Raw genomic sequence first — 23,445 nt, 5'->3', positions numbered from 1 at the left:
TGGTCCAGGCGTGGTGGCTCACCTCTGTAATACCAGCACTTTGGGAGGCTGAGGCAGGCGGATCACCTGAGGTCTGGAGTTCGAGACCACCCTGGCCAACATGGCGAAACCCCGTCTCTATTAAAAATACAAAATTAGTTCTAGATCCCTGAGGAATCGCCACACTGACTTCCACAATGGTTGAACTAGTTTACAGTCCCACCAACAGTGTAAAAGTGTTCCTATTTCTCCACATCCTCTCCAGCACCTGTTGTTTCCTGACTTTTTAATGATTGCCATTCTAACTGGTGTGAGATGGTATCTCATTGTGGTTTTGACTTGCATTTCTCTGATGGCCAGTGATGATGAGCATTTTTTCATGTGTTTTTTGGCTGCATAAATGTCTTCTTTTGAGAAGTGTCTATTCATGTCCTTCGCCCACATACCATTTGACCCAGCCATCCCATTACTGGGTATATACCCAAAGGACTATAAATCATGCTGCTATAAAGACACATGCACATGTATGTTTATTGCAGCTCTATTCACAATAGCAAAGACTTGGAACCAACCCAAATGTCCAACAATGATAGACTGGATTAAGAAAACGTGGTACATATACACCATGGAATACTATGCAGCCATAAAAAATGATGAGTTCATGTCCTTTGTAGGGACATGGATGAAATTCGAAATCATCATTCTCAGTAAACTATCACAAGAACAAAAAACCAAACACCGCATATTCTCACTCATAGGTGGGAACTGAACAATGAGAACGCATGGACACAGGAAGGGGAACATCCCACTCTGGGGACTGTTGTGGGGTGAGGGGAGGGGGGAGGGATGGCATTAGGAGATATACCTAATGCTAAATGACGAGTTAATGGGTGCAGCACACCAGCATGGCACATGTATACATATGTAACTAACCTGCACATTGTGCACATGTACCCTAAAACTTAAAGTATAATAATAATAAAATAAAATAAAAATAAAAAATAAATAATAAAAAAATAAAAAAAGAACTTATTTATGTAACCAAATACCACCTGTTCACCTGTTCACCAAAAACCTATTGAAACAAAAATAAATAAATAAATATAAACTAAAAATACAAAATTAGCTGGGCGTGGTGGTGAGTGCCTGTAATCCCAGCTACTTGGGAGGCTGAGGCAGGAGAATCGCTTGAACCTGGGAGTTGGAGGTTGCAGTGAGCCGAGACTGAGTCATTGCACTCCAGCCTGGGCAACAAGAGTGAAACTCTGTCTCAAAAAAAAAAAAAAAAAAAAAAAAAAGATCGAGCGTTCTCACTGGCTTCACTCCATCAGAACAAACCTTGCTTGCAACTAATTTCTGTGCCTTTTCCAAACATGTGTGCTTTCCCTGTACAGCAACTGTGCAGCGTGGGGTGGGGCTGCAAGGTGGAGAATGCCGACCGGGAGGAAAAGCAACCCTGTGATTCACAGGCTCGGGAGGAGCCACGGCTCTGTAGGCGTGGATTTAACAGGGCACCAAACATCAATAGCAGACACGAGAAACTGTTTTTTGTTTGTTTGTTTGTTTGTTTTAAACGGGGTCTCACTCTGTCACCCAGGCTGGAGTGCAGGGGTGTGGTCATAGCTCACCGCAGCCTCAACTTCCTGGACCCAAGCGATCCTCCCACCTCAGCCTTCGGAGCAGCTGGGATACAGGCGTGCACCACCACGCCCAGCTAATTTGTTTTGTTTTTGTTAAAATATTTGTAAAGTAGGAGTCTTGCTGTGTTGCCCAGGTTGGTCTCCAACTCCTGGGCTCAGGTGATCCTCCCACCCTGGCTCCCCGTGTAGTTGGGATACAGGCGTGAGCTACTGTGCCCGGCCAAGAAGCTACTTTAATGCTGTATTTGACAGAATACATTTCCCTCCAGGACTTGACCCCGGGCTACTTCAGCGCCTGAACTAGGCCAGGGAGGTGACATGGGAAGTAAGTTGAGACTGCAAATCTCTCAGGGCATCTGATTTGGGCTGTGCATCTGATTTGAGCTGGGCATGATTGATTTGAGCTGGGCATCTGATTGATTTGAGCTGGGCATGTGATTTGAGCTGGGCGTCTGATTTGGGCTGGGCATGTGATTTGAGCTGGGCGTCTGATTTGGGCTGGGCGTCTGATTTGGGCTGGGCATCTGATTGATTTGGGCTGGGCATCTGATTGATTTGAGCTGGGCGTCTGATTTGAGCTGGGCGTCTGATTTGAGCTGGGCATGATTGATTTGGGCTGGGCATCTGATTTGGGCTGGGCATCTGATTGATTTGGGCTGGGCGTCTGATTTGAGCTGGGCGTCTGATTTGAGCTGGGCATGATTGATTTGGGCTGGGCATCTGATTTGGGCTGGGCATCTGATTGATTTGGGCTGGGCATCTGATTTGGGCTGGGCGTCTGAGCTGGGCGTCTGATGTGGGCTGCGCTTCACCTACTTTTTGTCCTCGTCAGTGCGTATCTATCATTTACTTTGAAGAAGATGCCCCGCAGATAGACTCAAGTGATGAAAGCACTGGACCGCGTGCAAGTGGAAGACACTCAGCCCCGCGAGGGGAGGGCGGTTTCTAAACAGATGAAGCCCAAGGTGGGCCGGCGGTGCGGCAGAGCAAATGTGCTGGGGCCGGACCCGGGAGCCTCCACTCAGACTCAGCCAGACCTGCTGGGCTCTGTGGAGAGATGCACATGGGTGCCCGCAACATGGCCAGGGAGCAAATGTGGGAAGGGCGGGGAGGCCACGCAGCAGGAGACCCTGTTCCCAGGTTGGAAATCACGTGGAACCAAGAAGAAGGCCTCACCTCACCCGTGGCCCTCGTGCTGAGCTCCGTCTCGGTGAAATGATAAGCCCCTCATCCCGCTGTTTCCAACACCCCCCAACCACCAGCAGAGCTGCCCAGGAACCCAGAGTTCAATGCACCCTTGTGTGCACAGCCAAGGGAGGGGGGCGGACACCATCTGGCAGTGCGCTGGACACTTTCAGGAGCCCACAGCCTTTTTAAAATAAAGCTGGCCAGAGGAGGGGAGAGGTCACTGCAAGGCACATGGGGGCTCCCCAGATGCTGAGGAGAGACGTGCTCTGCCCAGGATGCAGGAGCCCCAGCCCAGTGGGGAGATGCCTGCACCTTTCCGACGCGGCCGCCTGGGCTCAGAACTGCAAGAGCTGAAGCTTCCTTCAGGCTCAGAAGCCCCTTTCCCACCCAACAAGGGCTGGCCTCCTGGCGCTCCCCTCTGCCGCGGTCACTCACCATGTGGAGGGTAATGGGGTGGGGTGGGAGGGGCAAAGTCCAGCTTGTCCTTCAGGTCCTCCTCATTCTCCTTCTGCCACTGCAGGCCAACGTCCTCCCAGAGGCTGGCAGCCAGCTGCCTGCGGCACAACAGACAGACAACAGCGGCTCAGGGCAGGGCACGCAGGGGAGGCCGCAGGGCTGCGCCAGGACACGGGTCACCCAAAGACCCCATCGCGTGAGAGCGGGAAGCTCCCCAACCCCAGAAAAGGTGGACCAGAAATTCCACTTCATCTTGTGAGCACTCTACTGACAGTACACAAAGGGGGCCGTCTGATCTCTGTCCATATACTCAGTCCAATGTTAAAAAGATGGGAAGTGCCGTTTACAAAACGAGACGCCTTCTGTACGGCACATCCCTTCGGAGCACAGGGACGAAGGGACACCAGCAGGTTTCTGTGAGAGACTGGGAGCGAAGAGAAACCACCACTGCTACACATGACCGTTTAGGAAGACAAGTCCCGCGGCCGCCTGCCCACGTACCTGACCTCAGGCACCTCGTCGTTGAGGCTACTGAGCAGCAGAGGGATGAGCTTGTGGAAGAAGGAGTAACGGTCACGCAGACACAGCAGCCAGCCGCCCACCACGGAGGCCACCGCCCGCCGGACCTGCGCATGAGAGGAAGGGATAAGGATTCGTGTAGGCAAAGGGGATGACGGGGTTGACGCCACAGTGCGGCTCTGAGTGCTGCCATACGGACGCTGCCTGAGGCAGAGGCACGGCCAGGTCCTGGGCCACCTACCACCACCTAGATGCCATCCCCAAGGCAGAGGCACATGGCCGGGGTCCTGGGCGCCACCAAGCCTGGGTCCCAGCCAGCTCCGCCAGTCCCTCCTGGCTGGGCCGGAGAGGAATGCTGCCGTCCTGCAGGCTCACACACACATACCCCGTGCCCCGGCCTGGTCCTGTTGGCGAGAGCAGGCTCCCAGCTGCTACCTGAGCCGTGCGGCGTGTTCAAAGTCTTCTGCATGAAAACCTCCTGGCCGGGCTGGGCCTGTCTCACCCTGGGTGCTTGGTGAGCCGTGGCTACAGCAAGTGTGGTGCACCGTGGCCATACCTCAAAGGCGTCTGGTCCCAGAGCCCAGGGACTCTGGAGGAAACCAGTAGGGTCCCCAGTTCTGCTGCTGGGTGTCTGAAGAGGGGGCACGAGGGCCTCTGCCTACCTTGCCTATGCGGGCGGAAGAAACCAGCTTCACACACACCAGGTGCTCTAGCCAAGCTCCCAAAGGGCAATGCCTGAGACGGGCACCAGCACCAACACTCCTTAAGGGAAGCGGGAACGGCCAGGAAGAAGCCAGGTGAGGAAGCGGTGGGCTGAAGCCAGCCGCAGACTGATCCTGGGAGCTCTGGGGTGTGAACGAGCTACAGAGCCGTCCCCTGTGAGGCCAGGGGCTGACTCCGTGGTGCCATCAGTCCCTGGCTGGGCCGTGGGGAGCAGGAGCCTCATCCCTCCTGACACTTTGGATGAAGCGTCTCTGCCCAGCCATGCACCATTAGCAATAGCGCTCACAGCCAGTCGTAGGTGCAGGGGACCCGAGCAGCAGCTGTGCCCATGGCGTGGTCACTCGCTGGGACTCGGAGGAGGGGCTGCTCCGCCCCGGCTCCAACAAGGCCCAGAGCCAAGCAGACGCACCTAGGATCCGCCCCTGCCGGCCTGGGACCCGGGCCCTGGCCTGACTGCTCCGAAGTTCATTGCCACCTGGAAGATGGGAAAGAATGACTAACAGGGCTCGTCACTAAGGTCCCGTGAGGGGAGGGCAAGTTCACACAAGGAGAGGCCCGTTGCGCCTGACTCCCGCTGCCCGTGCAGTGCGCACAGGCGACTCTTGGCGTGCGAGCAGCAGGGAAGCACGCGAGGGGACACAGGAACGTGTGGCGCGTTTGCCGGGGTCATTAACTGACACAGGGCCTTACCAGCAACCACAAATACAAATGCCCAGATAACAACTAAGAGAAACCCAAATCAGCTCCACGGCCACTCCACCACCTGGCTACAGAGTCCCCACAGAACAAACTGTCACTGTCGTCTTCACGCATGGCGCCCGCAGGTTTCGAGCAGAGACACCCCAGGGTTTAATGCAGTCGACACCTGCCACGGCCGCACCTGCCACGACGCTAATCCAGGTGAGCGGCAAACTCCAAGCTCACCCAGTGCCATGTGCTGAGATGCTGCAAAGCCTGTCAGGCAGAGGGCGTGGCTGAGACAAGCCAGACTGCAGCCAGCCCCGAGCCCAAACAGGTATACAGTGATGGGGCAGAGGGCGTGGCTGAGACAAGCCAGACTGCAGCCAGCCCCCAGCCCAAACAGGTGTACAGTGATGGGGCCCTCTCCGGGAGACGGGCAGGCGTCCAGGGCCACATGGCAAGGCCTCAGCACACTCTGCCCCAGGCCGGCAGCCAGGGAGCAGTCTGAACTCGCTGGGTTTGGCCTCGCTACTTTCTCCTCCCTGACCTCCTGCATTGTGTGCCAGGGTCTCTGCGGGGCCCCACCCAGGACGGCCACCTGTCTGTCGGAACCCACAGATAGGCTTCTTTTGCAGAAAGGAGCTTCAAACATCTCACCTGATAGCAAGGACGGCTAGGGCCGGGATTTGGGGCTGCTCCTGAGTCTCACGGACTGCCACCTTTTCTAACAGTCTCTACTTAGTATGTCATAAGAAACCTGCAAATTCCAATTAGCATGAGACGAATTATCCCTTTTCTTTTAGTTCAAAAACAGCACTGAACACCGAACTGCCATATAAGAGTTTAAAAAAGCAGGACGTTTTTCAATTTTTTTTTTCTAAAAAGCAAAATAAATGGATTAGAAGCCTTCCCAAGACAGATGGGTACAAACAAGCCCAGACTGCAAAGATGACAGTAAATACCTAGCAAGATCGACCAACAGCCACAAGCATCAGGAGCATCCAGGAAAACATGACCTCACCAAGTGAACTAAATAAGGCACCGGTGACCAATCCCGGGGTGACAGGGATAGGTGACCTTTCAGACAGAAAACTCAAAATAGCTATTTGAGGAAGCCCAGCAAAATCCAAGATAACATGGAGAAAAAATTCAGAATCCTATCAGAGAAATTAACAGATATTGATAATTAAAAAGCATCAAGCAGAAATTCTGGCGTAGAAAAAAGGAATTAGCATACTGGAGAATGCATCGGAGCCTCTCAACAGCAGAACTGACTATGTGGAAGAAAGAATTAGTGAGCAGCTTGAAGATGGGCTATTTGAAAATACACAGAGAAGACAAAAGAAAAAAGAATAGAAAGAATGAAGCACATGTACAGGATCTGGAAAATAGCCTCAAAGGGGCAAATCTAAGAGTTCCTGGCCTTCAAGAGCAGGTAGAGAGAAATCGGGGTAGAAAGTTTACTCAAAGGGATAACATCAAAGAATTTTCCAAACCTAGAAAAAGATACCAGCACTGAAGTACAAGAAGGCTACAGAACACCAACCAGATTTAACCCAATAAAACTACCTCAAGACATTTAACAATCAAACTCCCAAAGATCAAAGATGAAGAAAGGGTTCTAAAAGCAGCAAGAGAAAAAACAACAAATCACGTACAACGCAGCTCCAGTACGCCTGGCAACGACTTCTCAGAGGAGACCTCACTGGGCAGGAGACAGTGGCTTGGCATATTTAAAGTGCTGAAGGAAAGTAAACTTTTACCCTAGTGTATCCAGTGAAAAATCCTTCAAACATGAAGGAGACAGACTTTCCCAGACAAACAAAAGCTGAGGAATTTCATCAACATCAGACCTGTCCTACAGGAAATGGTAAAGAGGGTTCTTCAATCTGAAAAATAAGGATGCTGAGGAGCAATAAGAAATCATCTAAAAGGATACAACTCAGTGGTAACAGTAAGCACACAGAACAACACAATGTTGTAACACTGTAACTGTGATGTGTAAACTACTCACATCTTGACTAGAAAGACTAAAAGATGAGCCTATGAAAAATAACTAACTGGTTGGGTGCAGTGGCTCACACCTGTAATCCCAGCACTTTGGGAGGCTGAGGTGGGCAGATCACCTGAGCTCAGGAGTTCAAGACAAGCCTGGCCAACATGATGAAACCTTGTCTCTACTAAAAATACAAAAATTAGCTGGGTGTGGTGGTGGATGCCTGTAGTCCCAGCTACTCGGGAGGCTGAGGCAGGAGAATCGCTTGAACCTGGGAGGCGGAGGTTGCAGTGAGCTGAGATGGCGCCACTGCACTCCAGCCTGGGTGACAGAGTGAGACTCCATCTCAAAAATAAAACAATAAAAATAAATAAATGAATAAAAATAAAAATAACTACAATGACTTTTCAAGACAAAGATATAAGTAAAAACAACAAAAAGTTAAAAAGCTGAGGGGATAAAATTAAGGTGTAGAGTTTTTATTCATTTTTTTCTTGGCTTGCTTGTTTGTTTTTTGGAATCAGTGTTCAGCTATCAGTTTAAAATAATGGGTTATGTTATTTGCAAGCCTCATGGTAACTTCAAATAAAAAACGCCACAACAGATACACACACACACAAAAAAGAAATTAAAACATACCGCCAGAGAAAATCATCTTCATAAAAAGGAAAACAAGAAGGCAAGAAGGAAGGAAGAGCAGACCACGAAACAACCAGAAAACAACAAAATGGCAGGAGTAAGTCCTTACTTATCAATAACAACATTGAACGTAACCAGACTAAACTCTCCATTCAAAAGACAGAGCGGCTGAACGGGTAAAGAAAAACAGGACCCAGCAATCTGTTGCCTACAAGAAATACATGTCACTAAAAAGGCACACGTAGGCTGAAAATAAAGGGATGCGAAAAAAGATATTCCATACAAATGGAAAGCAAGAAAGAGCAGGAATAGCTACACTTAAGACAAAACAGATTTCAAGATGAAAACTATACTAAGAGACAAAGGTCATTATATAATGATAAAGGGGTCAACTCAGCAAGAGGATATAACAACTTTAAATATATATGCACCCAACACTGGAGTATCCAGATACATAAACCAAATATTACTAGAGCTAAAGAGAGAGACAGACTCCAACACAGTAACAGCTAGAGGCTTCAATGCCCCACTTCCAGTACTGGACAAATCATCCAGAGAGAAAATCAACAAAGAAACATCAGACTTAATCTGTACTATAGATCTAATGGACCTCATAGGTATTTATAGAACATTGCATCCAACAGCTACAGAATACACATTCTTCTCCTCAGCACACAGATCATTCTCAAGGACAGACCATATGTTAGGCCACGAAACAAGCCTTAAAACATGAAACTAGAAATTAATAACAAGAACTTTGGAAACTATACAAATACATGGAAATTAAATAATATGCTCCTGAATGACCGGTGGGTCAATGAAGAAATTAAGAAGGAAATTTTAAAAATTCTTAAATGAAAATGGAAACACAATATGCAAAAACAGCAAAAGCAGCACTAAGAGGCAAGTGTATAGCAATTAGCACCTACATCCAAAGAGCAGATAACTTCAAACAGCAACCTAACACTGCATCGTAAAGAACTAGGAAAGCAAGAGCAAACCAAACCCAAAATTAGTAGAAGACAAGAAATAAGAGCAGAAATAAATGAAATTGAAATTAAAAAAAATACAAAAGACCAACAAAATGAACAGTTAGATTTTTGGACAAGCAAAATCAACACACCTTTAACCAGACTAAGAAAAAGAGAAGACCCAAGTAAATAAAATCAGAGATCAAAGAGGACATTACAAACAACTGATACTACAGAAATTCAAAGCATCATTAGAGACTGTGAGCAACTACACTGTGAGCAATGACATCGTGAGCAGCGACACTGTGAGCAGCTACACCATGAAGAAAACTGTGAGCAACAATATGAGCAACTACAATATGAGCAACAACACCATGAGCAGCTACACCGGGAGCAGCTACACCATGAACAACTACACCGTGAGCAGCGACGTTGTAAGCAGCTACACCATGAAGAACAACACCATGAGCAATATGAGCAACTACAATATGAGCAATGACACGAGAAGCTACACTGTGAGCAGCTACGCCATGAGCAGCTACACCATGAACTACACCGTGAGCAATGACATCGTGAGCGGCGACACTGTGAGCAGCTACACCATGAAGAACACCACCATGAGCAATGGTATGAGCAACTACAATATGAGCGATGACACCGTGAGCAGCTACACCGTGAGCAGCTACACCGTGAGCAGCTACACCATGAACAGCTACACCATGAACTACACCGTGAGCAATGACATCGTGAGTGGCGACACTGTGAGCAGCTACACCATGAAGAACACCATGAGCAACAGTATGAGCAACTACAATATGAGCAATGACACCGTGAGCAGCTACACCGTGAGCAGCTACACCATGAAATACACCGTGAGCAATGACATCATGAGCAGCGACACTGTGAGCAGCTATACCATGAAGAACAACACTATGAGCAACAATATGAGCAACTACAATATGAGCAACGACACTGTGAGCAACACCGTGAGCAGCTACACTGTGAGCAACTATACTGTGAGCAACTATATGCCAATAAATTGGAAAACCTAGAAGAAATGGATAAATTCCTAGACACACATGACCTACACAGATTAAATCATAAATCCAAACCTTGAACAGACCAGTAACAAGCAATGGTATTGAAGCCGCAATGAAAAGCCACTGAGCAAAGAAAAGCCCGGGTCGCAATACTTCACTGCCAAATGTTATCAAACGTTTAAAGAACTAATGTCACTCCTACTCAAACTATTCCAAGAACTAGAAGAGGAAGGAATACCTCCAAACTTAATTTACGAGGCCAGTACTACCCTGATACCAGAACCAGCCAGATGCAATCGAAAAGGAAAACTACAGGACAATATCCCTGATGAACACTGACGCAAAGTTTCCACTGTTTCAACAGCACATGAGAAAGATCATTTGTCATGACCAAGTGAGATTTATTCCAGGAACGCAAGGATGGCTCAACATACACAAATCCATCAATGTGACACATCGTATCGGCAGAATGAAGGACAAGAACTACATGATTATTTCAAGTGATGCTGAAAAGTATTGATAAAATTCAACATCCCTACATGATAAAAATCTTCAAAAAACTGGGTATAGAAGGAACACACCTCAGTACAATAAAAGCCATATACAAGACTCACAGCTAGTATCACACTGAATGGGGAAAAACTGAAAGCCTTTCTTCTAAATCTGGAGCAAGACAAGGATGCTCACTTTCACCACTGTTAGTTAACACAGTACTGGAAGCTCTAGCTGGAACAATTAGACAAGAAAAATAAAGGGAATCCAAATTGAAAAGAAAGATAATTATTCTTGTTTGCAGATGATATAATCTTACATTTGGAAAAACCTAAAGATTCCACAAAAAACCTATTAGAACAGATAAACAAATTCAGTAAAGTTGCACACTCAGCGCCTGTAGTCCCAGCTACTCGGGAGGCTGAGGAAGGAGAATGGCGTGAACCTGGGAGGCGGAGCTTGCAGTGAGCAGAGATCGCACCACTGCACTCCACCCTGGATGACAGAGCGAGACTCTGTCTCAAAAAAAAGAAAGAAAACTATAAACCACTGATGTGAGAAAACTGAAGAGGACACACACAAAAAATGGTAACATACTCCATGGACTGGAAGAATCAATATTGTCCATACTACCCAAAATGTCCATACTACCCAAAGCAATTTACAGACTCAATGCAACCCCTATCAAAACACCAATGACATTCTTCACAGAAATAGAAAAAATAATCCTAAATTTATATGGAACCTCGAAAGACGGTGAATAGCCAAAGCCATCCTGAGCAAAAAACAAAACAAGACAAAAACAAACAAAAAACTGGAGGGATCACATTACCTGACTTCAATTTCTACTACAGAGCTACAGCGACCAGAACAGCTTGGCACTGGCATAAAAACAGACACACAGACCAATGGAACAGAATAGAGAAGCCAGAAATTAAATCCATACATTTACAGTGAACTTATTTTGACAAAGGTGCCAAGGACATATCTTGGGGAAAGGACAGTTTCTTCAATAAATGGTGCTGGGAAAACTGGAACTCCATATGCAGAAAAATGAAACTGGACCCCTATCTCTCACCATGTACAAAAATCAAATCAAAATAGATTAAAGACCTCAATCTAAGACCTCAAACGATGAAACCACTAAAAGAAAACATTGGGGAAACTCTCTGGGACATGGCCTAGGCAAATGGGATCACATCAAGTTAAAAAGCTTCTGCACAGCAAATAAAACAATCAACAGTGAGGAGACAACCCACAGGATGGGAGCAAACAGCTGCACAAATACCCATCTGACAAGGGACTGACAACCAGAATCCATAAGGAGCTCAAACTCAATAGAAAAAAATCTAATAACGCGATTTAAAAATGGACAGATCTGAATAGACACTTCTCAAAAGAAGGCATACAAATGGCAAACAGGTACTTGGCAGGAACGTGACAAACACTCATCTCTGAAAAGCTGTCCATGCATCCCCAGTCTCTCCTGTAACATCTGCTGTTCCCGGAAGGTCTCTCTTGACAAGAACAGGCCTGGTGGCCTCACCAGCAGCACACATCAAGCAGGAAAACTGCAGCAAAGCTGAGCAGCTGCCGACTGCAGGCCTGGCGACAACCAGCGCACCCCTGCAGGGCAAAGTCCATGAGTCACCCACCTGAGGGCGGCACAGGGCAGTTTGTTCAGGGCCTGCTTCACAACTGCACGGCCATACGTCCGTCCTGCCTGCCTCGCCGGGGTTCTGGGTGTGGTCAGTGTCCTGGGCTGGGAGCTGCAGTCATGTGAGTGTGGGGAGATGCATTAGCCCCTGCCGCACTGGGACACCCCCTTTCCACAACTTCAGACACCATCCCGGGGCCTAAGGCTCCAGGGCGGCTAGACCGCCCGGGTCCTGACCTTGCTCTGAGGCTCACCTGGCTGTGCTACCTGAGTGAGCTCTGAGGCCTCTGAGCCTTGTAAGGAGGAGATGAAGTTATTTCTGGGCCCTTCCAGTGAAGTTCAGTGATTTAAGCCGAGTCTAGCAGGCTGCTGGAAGGTTTCCTACGAGTCAGAAGGCAGTCAGGACCTTCTGTGCAGAGAGGATGGGGTCCCAGGGCACCAGTCCCTGGGTTGTTGAGGGGGTGGAGGTGTCTGCAAGGAGCCCACATGGAGCTCCAGGGCTGATCGGAGTAAAATCTGTGACTCCACACGAAACTCACGTGAAGGGCCATGCAGGGTCTGCTAATAGGACGCAAACCCCATTGGGAAGAAACGGGCCATGCTGGAAGAATTGTCTTGGGCCACACATAAAATAACACTAACACTAATGATAGCTGACGAGCTAAAAGAAAAAAAAAATCACAAAAACAATCTCGTAACATTTTAAGAAAGTTTATGAATTGGTGTTGGGCAGCACTCAAAGCCGTCTCGGGCCGCATGTGGCCCACGGGCCGCAGGTTGGACAAGCTTGCTTTAGATCAACAATCTGATGTCAGCTTTCTAACAGACAGCTATTGATACAGAGTAGGCTGCTTATACATAGCTACCAATACAGTTATGGCATTTATAGGCAGCTATTGACACACAGTTATGGTATTTTTAGAGTTACGGTATAGTTATACTGAGTTACACCGTTTACAGCTAGCAATAGAGTTCCAGTATTTACAGAGAGTGCTCCACAGAGTTCCAGTATTTACAGACAGCTATCGATACAGTGATGGTATTTTTAGACAGTGACGGTATTTTTAGACAGTGATGGTTATCTTTAGACAGTGACAGTAGGCTTACACCGACAGCTATCAGCTATGGAGCTTCAGTATTCACACAGAGCTCTCCATACAGAGTCATCACACTGTTTTGAGAAGTAAGACTTGGCCCATGACACAGACACCACTTTCCTTGTGGGCCATGCTCTGCCTCAGGCTTAAGGAAGGTGGGAGAGAAAAACCAGCCGGCTGCCAGCACTTCTTGCTGGGCTCTGTTCTTGCCCTGGCCCCTTGAACTGCCCTCCGCAGCCCAAGTATTTAGCCAGTGCCAGAAGTGCCTGCTGCAAGTGCCGGGCAGCATGGACACTGACCCCACACTCTGCCCACTTTCTCCCCACTGGGCAGAGCCTGATGTCCTCAGGGGCCCTCTGTGCTGCCTGGTGCTGAACCCACGCCAGCTCCAGGAGGGGCCGGCCAGCGTACATGCTGACTCAACTTCCGCTGGCCCGATGAGACCAAGGGGGTGAACAAAGGCTCCTGGTGGGAAAGGGTCCCCCTGTGTCTCTGCGGACAGCCTCTAGGCAGCCACACTGCTGCTGGAGGGAGAGAGCCCGAGAACGAAGCCTGGCCATGGAGGCAAAGCAGGGGTGTCCTGAGCAGGTGCTGTGTCACACCCGGAGCCGGCCCTACGGATGGACCCCAGCAGCACAGACGAGGGAGCGAGCCAGGGCTTCCATCCTGGCCCCAGAATACCCTGAGCGACTCTTCAACTCACCACCTTCAAGCCATTTCTCATCAGGAAACCTGCCTCTGCAAGGCTGAAACCTGGAACCATGCACAGTGAAGAAGCCAGACACAAAAGATCACATGTCTGACTACGATGACAGGTAACTCAGAGACAGAAAGATCAGAGGTCACTCAGCTTCCCCGGTGGCCACAGTGTGTAGCATTTTAGCAAGTCACTGGGGCCTCAGATCCAAGACATGCCCTCCAGGCCAGATTCTGCCAACAGTAAAACCAACACTCAGCCCCATCTGTAGGACTCCTGCCTGCCTGCCTGCCCGTCTCTTGGTGGGTTCCAAAGCCCAACGACATAACTATCCCCAACAAACCAACCCCGACTCCACTCTTCTCCCAGTCCAGGTCCACCAACCATGGCGGCTTTTCGGGAAAGTGCGTCTTGATGGATGGGAGCACTAAGGAAGCTTCTGCAACTGCTGAAGCGCACACTGTGCCTAAGAGACAATAACTACACAAGTCATCCTTTCTAACATCCTTGGAATTCATAACATCAAACATTACAACAGTTCAGCTCTTTTCTAGTTTTTCCAAGATGTGAACAGGAACGTCCTGCGACTAGGAATAATGAATGGACATTTGGTGCATGCAGCACTCTGAAAAAAGAACAAGTGAGTTAGTTAAAAACAGCACGTCAACCCGCCTGTGGTGGAGAGAGGAACAGACTGTCCAGGAGAAACACCAGTTACCTGCGGGACGTCATCAAACAGTCGCTGAGCAAAATGGGAAAGCACGTCGTCCACGGACTTCCCGTTGCCAAACTGGATCGCTGCGCCTGTGGCTTCAATGGCGGCCACACGGACCTTCCAGTGCTGGTGGGAGATGGTCTGCATCAGGGGCCCGATCAGAGACTCCGACTGCATGTGGAAGTGGTCTGAGGGACAGGGAGGCCCCCAGTTACCAGAGCTGCTCCCACACGCCTCGCCCAGCTCTGTGGGCTTCCAGAGGACAGCTGCCTGCCTGTGAGTTCCTCACCTCCCTTCCTCTCCCACGCCAGGTCCTTGCTGCAGGAACAGTACACAGTCCAGGCTGCCAAGTAGAGCTCTGTACCGCCCGGCACAGGAAGAGGCTCAGGGACAAGCGTCCCACCCTGATGACACCTGTGCAACCCAGGGGCTTAGGAGGACCAGCGGGGAAAGGCTGGGGGTGCAAACCCATTATGGCTGAAGACCAGAGAGCCTGGACCTGCTGAAGCCAAGGTGGAGGCCTGAGGGGGACACTGGCCAGAGGAAAGAAGCCGAGCCCAGAGGACAGAGGCGAGGCCACACTCCCAGCCACACCCGAGACGAGACCCCAGGCTCCTCCAGGAAGCTGGGCCAGCACCACTCCAGGCAAAGTCACTGCACTTCCTATTTGTAAAGTCCCTGCAGAAAGTCAGAACAAGAGGTGGCAGGCGCCTGTAATCCCAGCTACTTGGCAGGTTGAGGCAGGAGAATCGCTTGAACTCAGGAGGCGGAGGTTGCAGTGAGCCGAGATCGCCCCACTGCACTCCAGCCTGGGAGACAGAGTGAAACTCTGTCTCAGAAAAAAAAAAAAAAAAAAAAAAGTCAGAACCAAAGGGTCTCTGGCATCCAGGCCGCCTCTTGCCTCAGCTCTGCACTACTTGGGGCCCGTCTGGGAAACGGCTATTCCAATGAGACTTTGGGTGAGCGCCTCAACCTCTCTGCCATTGCCCAGTGTGACCGAGGCCAGAGGTGAGGCCCCCCACCCAGGGGAGAGGAAGGCCAGAGGTGCTGGAGATGAGGGGATGCTCCAGGCAGAGGCACAGTCCCTCACCCCACAGCAACCAGTGAGCACATACCCCAGCAGGCTGCGCTTGGGGCTGGGGCACAGGTGGGCACGGTGCTGTCCTGTGGAACCTACGGTCCAGGGAGGGAGCTCGTGGGGCTGATGCACAGACTGGGTAGGGAAGTGGTTGAGGTTGAAGAAGAAATACATTAAATGCCAGGAATTCTCAATGGCCATGTCCATCCAGCCCAAGGTTCTTCCCCAAGCTCCACAGGAGTTCTGGACCATGTGAAATCCAAAGTTAACCAACGTGGAAATCTCGGCATTTCCCCAAGTCCAGCTCTTCCTCTACTTCTGGAATCTATTCTCCACGCAGCTGCAGCGATCTTTTAACAACCTGAACTCGGGTCTATCACTTCTATTGACACCCCCTGCACTTCCCACTACATTCAAACCATCACTGGGACATCACTGGGACGGCCTGAGCTGGCCAGATCCCTCACTGCTTTCCCGCTCCCTACCGCCCACGGATTTATAGCATCAGTGTTCCCTCCTTCGGAAAGCCTTCCCGCCACCAGGAAGCAGGCGCCTGCTATCATTCCACATCCCAGCCAGGGGAGGGAAAGGGCAAGACCCTGCAGGAATGGCCAGCTAAGGAAAGGGAACGACCGGATCAGATCAGAGCTCTAAAAAAGATGGGGAACGTTATAAAGTGGAGGGGAGAAGCGGCCTCCTTCCACTTAGGACAGTGGTCCAAGCCAGAGCGGGAAGGCAGGGGAGTAGGATGAATGGGACAGAAAGTGAAATGACCAGAGCAGAGTCTCAAAGCGCGTGCCCTCAACCAGGTGCAAGTCCTGCAAGCCCCCGAGGGAAGGAAAGGGGGCAGCTATCAGGGCACACCCCACCCCAAACCGCCTAACAGGAATTTCTGCGGTGGTTTCCAGGTATCTGGACAGAAGCGCTGGCTCGTGGGCCCGCGTGAGGTGGGGGGCGCTCAGGCAGGGAGGAGGGTGGGAGGTGAGGGTCGCGGGAGGGCGGCGTGCAAGGAGGAGGATGGCACAGGATAGGCAGGTGGAGGGGGCACAGGGAGCAGGCAGGTGGGGGGCGGGGCTTGGGGCGTGGAGGGTGGAGGCGGGGAGCAAGGGGACAGGGGAGTGAGGTGAGTGAGGGCCAAGCAGGAACAGGGGTCACGGGGCAAGGAGCACGTAGCAGCGCAGGAAAAAGGTACGTGGGGGTAGAGGACAAGGGAGCGGGTGAAGGGCGCGTTGGTGGCGGGACGTGAGGCAGGGGAAGCAGTGGTGGTGGGAGGAGGGGGCCGGGCGGAGGGCTTTGGGGCAGGCGGGTGGGGGAAGCGGCGCATGGGGGGTCCGGGATGTTGGGGGGTGCGGGCGTGGAGGGGGGCGGGGCCGAGCCGCGGGGGTTGTGAGAGGGGCCGCGGAGGTGGAGGTGGGGGTGAGAGTGTGGGGTGGGGTGTGGGAGCGGGGCCCGGGGTGCTCACCGGGCGTGGCCTGCGCCAGGGCGGCGGCGCAGCTGCAGCTCTCGCGGCGCACGGCGGCGAAGGGGTCAAGCAGGGAGCAGCGCAGCGCGCGCAGAGCGTCGTCCAGGTGGGGCGCGAGCGCGGCGCCGCACAGGTCCACGGCCAGGCCCAGCAGCTGCACAAGCGCCAGGCGCAGCTCCTCACAGGCCTCGGGCGGGCGGCGCGCGGGCTCGGGGCCGGCCAAGCGCGCGGCGAGCGCGGGCAGCAGGCGCGGCAGGGCATCGCGGGGCCGCGCGGCGCGGCGCAGGCCCAGATCCAGCAGGTGCACTGCCAGCGCGCGGCAGCCCTCGGCGGGGTCGCTCAGGCAGCGCAGCAAGCGCGGCAGCAGCAGGCGCGACCAGGGGCCCTGGAAAGCGGTGGGGTCGGCAGCAGGGCCTGGCTCCTCCAGCGCGCGCCGCAGGGCCTCCAAGGCGTGCCGCCGGCCCGGCTTGCTGTCGGCCTCCAGCCCCGGCAGCAGGCGGCTCAGGGCGCGGCTCAGCTCCACCGCCTCAGCCGTCTCGGCCCCCTCAGCCGGGTGTGGGGCCGCCACGGCCTCCGCCACCCCCGGCGCCGCCATCTTGCCCGCGTCGCCGGTCACTAAGGGGAACAGCGCTTTCGCGACGCTCAGCGCAGATTACGGCAGCACTTCCGGTCCGCGCTGGGGGCGGGGCGCCGGGCTGCTTCCTCCCCGCCGGTGCGCACGTGGGCCTGTGCCCTTGTACCGTCGTGCTCGCCCGCTGTCCCGCACAGTCGCCGGAGCCCCCGCCAGCCGGCCTGCTGGGCCTTGCCCTGTCCCCATTGTACAGATGGGGAAGGTCTCGGGAGGGTGCAGCTCGCCCGAGATGCGGGTCCCGGGCTATAGGCCTGGGCCTGCCTCTAGGGAAGCCTGCCCTGCAGCCTAGAGGGCTTGGAGAAGGAACCTGGGTGGTCCCGCCTGGGACCAGGGTAGCCGGGAAGCCCCTGTTTGAGCCGCCTAGAGCCCCTCTGGCTTTGGGATGGTCCGTTCCAGGAGGGAAGGGCGCTGGTTCTGTGGACTGGATCCCCCTGTGGTGTAAGACAGGTGCCTGGTCTGGGCTTCACGTGCAGCCTGTGATTAGATCTCAGGCGTAGCCGCCCAATAGGTTCGCCTTACTCGCTGCCCAGGTAGAGCCAATTTATCAAGACAGGGGAATTGCAATAGAGAGTTTAATGCATGCAGAAACTGGCTGCATGCAGAAACTGGCTAAAGGACACTGGAGCTTTATTGCTCAAACCAGGTTCTGAAAATCCTGAGACGGGTCATTTAAGGATAATTAGGCAGGTAGGGGGCCAGGGAGAGGGCAGTGCTTATTGGTCGGGTTGGAGATGAAACCGTGGAGTCAAAGTTGATTCTCTTGCTGTCTTCTGTTCCTGGGTGGGATCACAGAACTGGTTGAGCCAGATTAGTGGTGTGGGTGGTGGCACCCGGTGCATCAGAATGCAGAGCCTGAAAAATATCTTGAGCACCAATCTTAGAGTTTACGATAGTGGTGTTATCCTAAGGAGCAATTGGGGAGGTTTGGAATCTTGTGGCCTCTAGCTGCATGACTCAAACCACAATTTCTAATCTTGTGGCTCATGTGTTAGTCTTACAAAAGCATTCTGGTCCCCAGGCAAGAAGGAGGTTGGCTTCAGGAAAGGGCTGTTATCATCTTTGTTTCAAAGTTAAACTATAAGTTCCTCCTAAAGTTAGCTTGGCCTACTCCCAAGAAATAACAAGGCAGCTTGGAAATTAAAAGCAAGACAGTGTTTCACAGTAGTGACCTTGACTATGGACTTGAGTGGAGACAGAGGCGCCTAAACAGCTTGGAGTCGGAGTTGCTGTGAGCCCAGCCTGGAACGCGAGTTTGACAGCACTCACTGCAAACCAGGAGTCCCCAAGTCTGGTTAGCCAGGCACTTCTCATCTGTGACCATGCACTGAGTTTTCTAAAGGCAAAATGTGTGTAATTTTAGGACAGAACTTCAAGTTTGACCTTTTTTGTTGTTGTTGATCTTCGTGTTGCAAAATGGTGGTGTTCGTCGGTACGTCTTTTTTTTTTTTTTGAGATGGAATCTTGCTCTGTCGCCCAGCCTGGAGTGCAGTGGTGCGATCTCCGCTCACTGCAGGCTCTGCCTCCCAGGTTCATGCCATTCTCCTGCCTCAGCCTCCCAAGTAGCTGGGACTGCAGGTGCCCATGACCACGCCCAGCTAATTTTTTGTATTTTTAGTAGAGACGGGGTTTCACTGTGTTAGCCAGGATGGTCTCGATCTCCTGACCTCGTGATCCGCCCGCCTCAGCCTCCCAGAGTGCTGGGATTACAGGCGTGAGCCACCACGCCCGGCCCATCAGTACTTCTGAAAAGTTGTTATGTAGCATATTCAGTAACCTTCATTCATTGTTTCCTCCAACAGGCATTTGTTTGACCAGGCACTGTCTGCAACATGTGGGACAGGATGACAATGATGTAGAAACTGGCCATGGTCCCTGCTCTCCCAGATCTTAGGGTCTTGCAGGATGAGATAGCCCTTAATGGAAGGATAAATTAGTATGTGTTTAACTGTGGTGGTCCTGAGAGAATGAGTGTCAAGGGATGTTGAACTAGACTTGTAAGGCTTCCCTGAACAAATGGTAGCAGAGGTGAAATATGAAGAATACGTAAACACAGTGTATTAGTCCGTTTTCACGCTGCTAATAAAGACATGGCCGAGACTGGGTAATTTATACAGGGAAAGGTTTACTGGACTCACAGTTCCACATGGCTGGGGAGGCCTCACAATGATGGCTGAAGGCGGGAAGGAGCAAGTCGCATCTTACATGATGGCAGCAGGCAAAGAGAAAATGAGAGAGCCTGTGCAGGGAAACTCCCCCTTATAAAACCGTCAGATCTCGTGAGACTTATTCACCATCATAGGAACAGCACAGGAAAGACCTGCCCCCATTATTCAGTTACCTCCCACTGGGTCCTTCCCACAACACGTGGGAATTGTGGGAGCTACAATTCAAGATGAGATTTGGGTGGGGACACAGCCAAACCATGTCACATAGCCAGGTGAAAGGGCGGAGGTGGGAGACGGGGAGTGTTGGAGAGAGAGGAAATAGCATGAGCAAAGGCCTCATGGGAGTGTTACGGGCTGAATGGCGTGTCCCCAAAATTCATATGCTGAAGTCCTAACCCCCATAGTTCAGGAAGTGATCCTGTTTGGAGACAAGGTCTTTGCAGACGTGATTGAGGTGAGATGAGGTCATGAGGTTGGGCACTCATCCAATATGACTGCTGTCCTCATAAAAGGAGAAATTTTGGAGATAGATGTGCATACAGGGAGAATGCAGTATGAGCATGAAGAGAGACCTCAGGAGGAGCCAGCCAGTACCCTGATCTTGAGAAATCAAGTTTGTTTCGTTCAGCTGCCCAGCCTGGTGTGCTTTGTTACGGCAGCCTCAGGTAGCAAACAGGGAGGGAGGCTGACCCTGGTCACAGGGGAGCAGGCAGGGAGTGAGCAGATGGGTGGGGCCAGGCCATGGGGGCCTCTGTCCTAAAACATGGCGGACTGAGGATTTCAAGGTGGGAGCATTGGCAAGATCGAGTCTGCATTTTTCAAGGACCCCTTTGGCTTCCGTTGAACGGATTGGTCGGGAGCCCTCGGAAGGCTGTGGCAGTGAGTGCTGAAGACGAGAAAGAATAAGTGCTTGAATTACGGTGGTGGGACTTGACTTTTCCTTGCTCCTCCCATTGAAATACAACAAAATACCCTGCACATAGCAGGCGACGAGGAAAGGAGCTTGAGAGTTGACAGACGGGCTGGAGACCTCTGGACTGGAGGAACAGCAAGGTGGTGGGTCCCCTGGGTTTTCTTTTTCTCTCATGTGTTCCTGCACTAGTACCCAGGGGAGCCTGTGGCCCAGAACAGCCAACAGGCACAGACAGAAATTCTCCAAGGAAAGCCTCCTCTCTCTGGCCAAAGCCCTGGGAAAGGGGACGCCCAACAGAGACCTAGAGGGTAGCTGCCACCTTCACCCCACAGTCTGCTTTCAGGGCCGATTTTAAAGCTGCTGCAGGTGCATTAACCTGTGCTGTGCAACTGGGGTTCGAGTGGACAGTCTGCACTGCACAGGTGGTGTCAGAGGAGCCTGAAATCTGCCCTTCCTCTCTTAGCACAAAGAGACCCAGAACGAGCATGTTCTGTCCTGACACAGCAAAAGGTAGCCTAGTGACACCAGGCGGCCCAGGGAGGTACCTTTCACCCCTGCAGGCAGCACCCATGGGAAATGAGCAGCAGTCCCAGGAGAGCCAGAAGAATAAAGCAGACGAGGAGGGCAGTGCCAGGGCTCTGAAGACGAAACTGCTGTTGGAATGACAGACCACAAAAATAGGCTGCAATCTACACCCTGGACCTGAACAGAGCAACTGCCTGGCGGAATAGAGTAGGACAAGGAGTCTGCAAACATCGTAACCGAAATGTCCAGGATACATCTGGAGATCACTTGTCATACCAAGAACCAGGAAAGCCACAACCTGAACATGGTAAGGTAACGGATGTGAATTCCAAGATAGGTCACATGTTGGAATCATCTGCCAAGAATTTTAAAGCAGAGTCCTAAGAACCAGCCAGGCGCGGTGGCTCATGCCTGTCATCCCAGCACTTTGTGAGGCCAAGGCGGGCAGATCACCTGTGGTCAGGAGTTTGAAACCAGCCTGGACAACATGGTGAAACCCCATCTCTACTAAAAATACAAAAATTAGCCAGGTGCGGTGGCTCAGGCCTGTCATCCCAGCACTTTGTGAGGCTGAGGCGGGCAGATCACCTGAGGTCAGGAGTTTGAAACCAGCCTGGACAACATGGTGAAACCCCATCTCTACTAAAAATACAAAAATTAGCCGGGTGTGGTGGTGGGTACCTGTAATCCCAGCTACTCGGGGAGGCTGAGGCACGAGAATTGCCTGAACCCAGGAGGTGGAGGTTGTAGTGAGCCGAGATCATGCCACTGCACTCCAGCCTGGGTGACAGAGCAAGACCCCATCTCAAAAAAAAAAAAAAAAAAAAAAGGCTGAAAACTCCCCCAATTCAATGAAAAACATAAATCCACAGATTCCAGAAGCTCAACAAGCCTTCATAGGACAAGCCCTCCAAAAACCCCATACTAAGACACATCACAATTAAACTCCTGGAAACTAAAGACAGAAGGAGGAAAAGTACTAACTGACAGAGAGAAATAATGCCTTGCCTAGAGAGGAACACCAGTTTGAATGAAGGCAGATTTCTTAACCAAAACCACAAAAGGCCAGAAGGAAGTGACCTGCCATTGTTCAACTGTAAAGGGGAAACAGCTGTTGACTGTGAGTCCTCTACCCAGCAAAACTATCCTTCAGGAATGGAAGAGGAGTAAAGATATTCTCAGACAGGCAAACTAATAGAATTTATTGCTAGCAGACCTACCTTTAAGGAATGCATAAAGGATACCCTGTAAACAGAAAGGTAATTTTTTTTTTTTTTCAGACGGAGTTTCACTCTTGTTGCCCAGGCTGGAGTGCAATGGCATGATCTCAGCTCACTGCAACCTCTGCCTCCCAGGTTCAAGCAATTCTCCTGCCTCAGCCTCCTGAGTAGCTGGGATTACAGGCATGTGCCACCACGCCTGAGTATTTTTTTATTTTTAGTAGAGACAGAGTTTCTCCGTGTTGGTCAGGCTGGTCTTGAACTCCTGACTTCAGGTGATCCGCCTGCCTCAGTGCCTCCCAAAGTGCTGGGATTACAGGCGTGAGCCACCGTGCCTGGCCCAGAAAGATAATTTTAACAGAAGAGGGCTGGGGCCTCCAGAAAGTTGAGACAATGGACTGGATAAAAATAGAAGTCAATGTCACTGACCATCTTTCACCTCATGAGTTTCTTTAATCATATTTGATGATCGAAGCAAAAATTACAACACTGATGTGGTGTGTGATGTATGTGGAGGAAATATCTACAACTAGGTATTTAACAGTGAGAAGGGTTAGGGACTTAAGTGGAAGGAAGGTTTGTCCACTCACTCAAGGTGGAAAATCATAGATGCCGATAGACCGATGGGTTGCATATGTATATGGTGATATCCTCAAAAACATAACGTGGAATTCTAAAAAACATTCAGGTATCCCACAGTAAAGCATGAGAGAACAAACAGATGATTAAATGGCAAGCGTAAGCCCTAATATATCACCAATTTAAATGTAAATGGCCTAAACACACCAATTAGAAAACAGAGGTTCGCCACGTGGATACAAAACCTGACCCAACTGTATGATGTCTACTATATGCTGAAGCTCACTTCAAACATAATAACATAGGCACATTAAAAGTAAAAGAACGGCAAAAGAGTATCATGTAAACATAAATTTTAAAAAGCGGGAGTGGCTGTTGAAAT

The 23,445-nt window shown here is 51.1% G+C and overlaps 2 protein-coding genes across 6 annotated transcripts in view; one reads left to right on the top strand and one right to left on the bottom strand.

The window, feature by feature from the left end:
• The window catches only part of DNAAF5 (dynein axonemal assembly factor 5), a 66,452-nt gene extending 47,328 nt beyond the window's left edge, over positions 1–19,124 (bottom strand). For 2 of the 4 annotated variants that reach the window (XM_063815132.1, XM_063815133.1), the window contains exons 1-5: positions 17,031–19,124; positions 14,780–14,848; positions 14,494–14,678; positions 3,765–3,889; positions 3,243–3,361 (exon numbers count right to left, since the gene is read on the bottom strand). In XM_063815132.1, the coding sequence (XP_063671202.1) occupies positions 3,243–3,361; positions 3,765–3,889; positions 14,494–14,678; positions 14,780–14,848; positions 17,031–17,625 (1,093 nt within the window). In that variant the 5' untranslated portion in view covers positions 17,626–19,124. The remainder of the gene's footprint in view (positions 1–3,242; positions 3,362–3,764; positions 3,890–14,493; positions 14,679–14,779; positions 14,849–17,030) is intronic. The other 2 variants (XM_024357678.3, XM_063815134.1) reach the window with 1 other exon arrangement.
• Positions 16,671–23,445, top strand: part of PRKAR1B (protein kinase cAMP-dependent type I regulatory subunit beta) — a 176,729-nt gene continuing 169,954 nt past the window's right edge. The window contains exon 1 of one of the 2 annotated variants that reach the window (XM_016946108.4): positions 16,671–16,756. The gene's annotated coding sequence lies outside the window, so the exon portion shown is untranslated. Of the gene's footprint in view, positions 16,757–17,054; positions 17,137–23,445 lie in introns of those variants that run through there. The other variant, XM_016946109.4, reaches the window with a different exon arrangement.

This window comes from Pan troglodytes, chromosome 6, assembly GCF_028858775.2.
Source record: "Pan troglodytes isolate AG18354 chromosome 6, NHGRI_mPanTro3-v2.0_pri, whole genome shotgun sequence".
In the NCBI taxonomy this organism is placed as follows: Eukaryota; Metazoa; Chordata; class Mammalia; order Primates; family Hominidae; genus Pan; species Pan troglodytes.
Note: the sequence above shows the minus strand (reverse complement) of the source record. Positions and strands in the feature narration are given on the sequence as shown.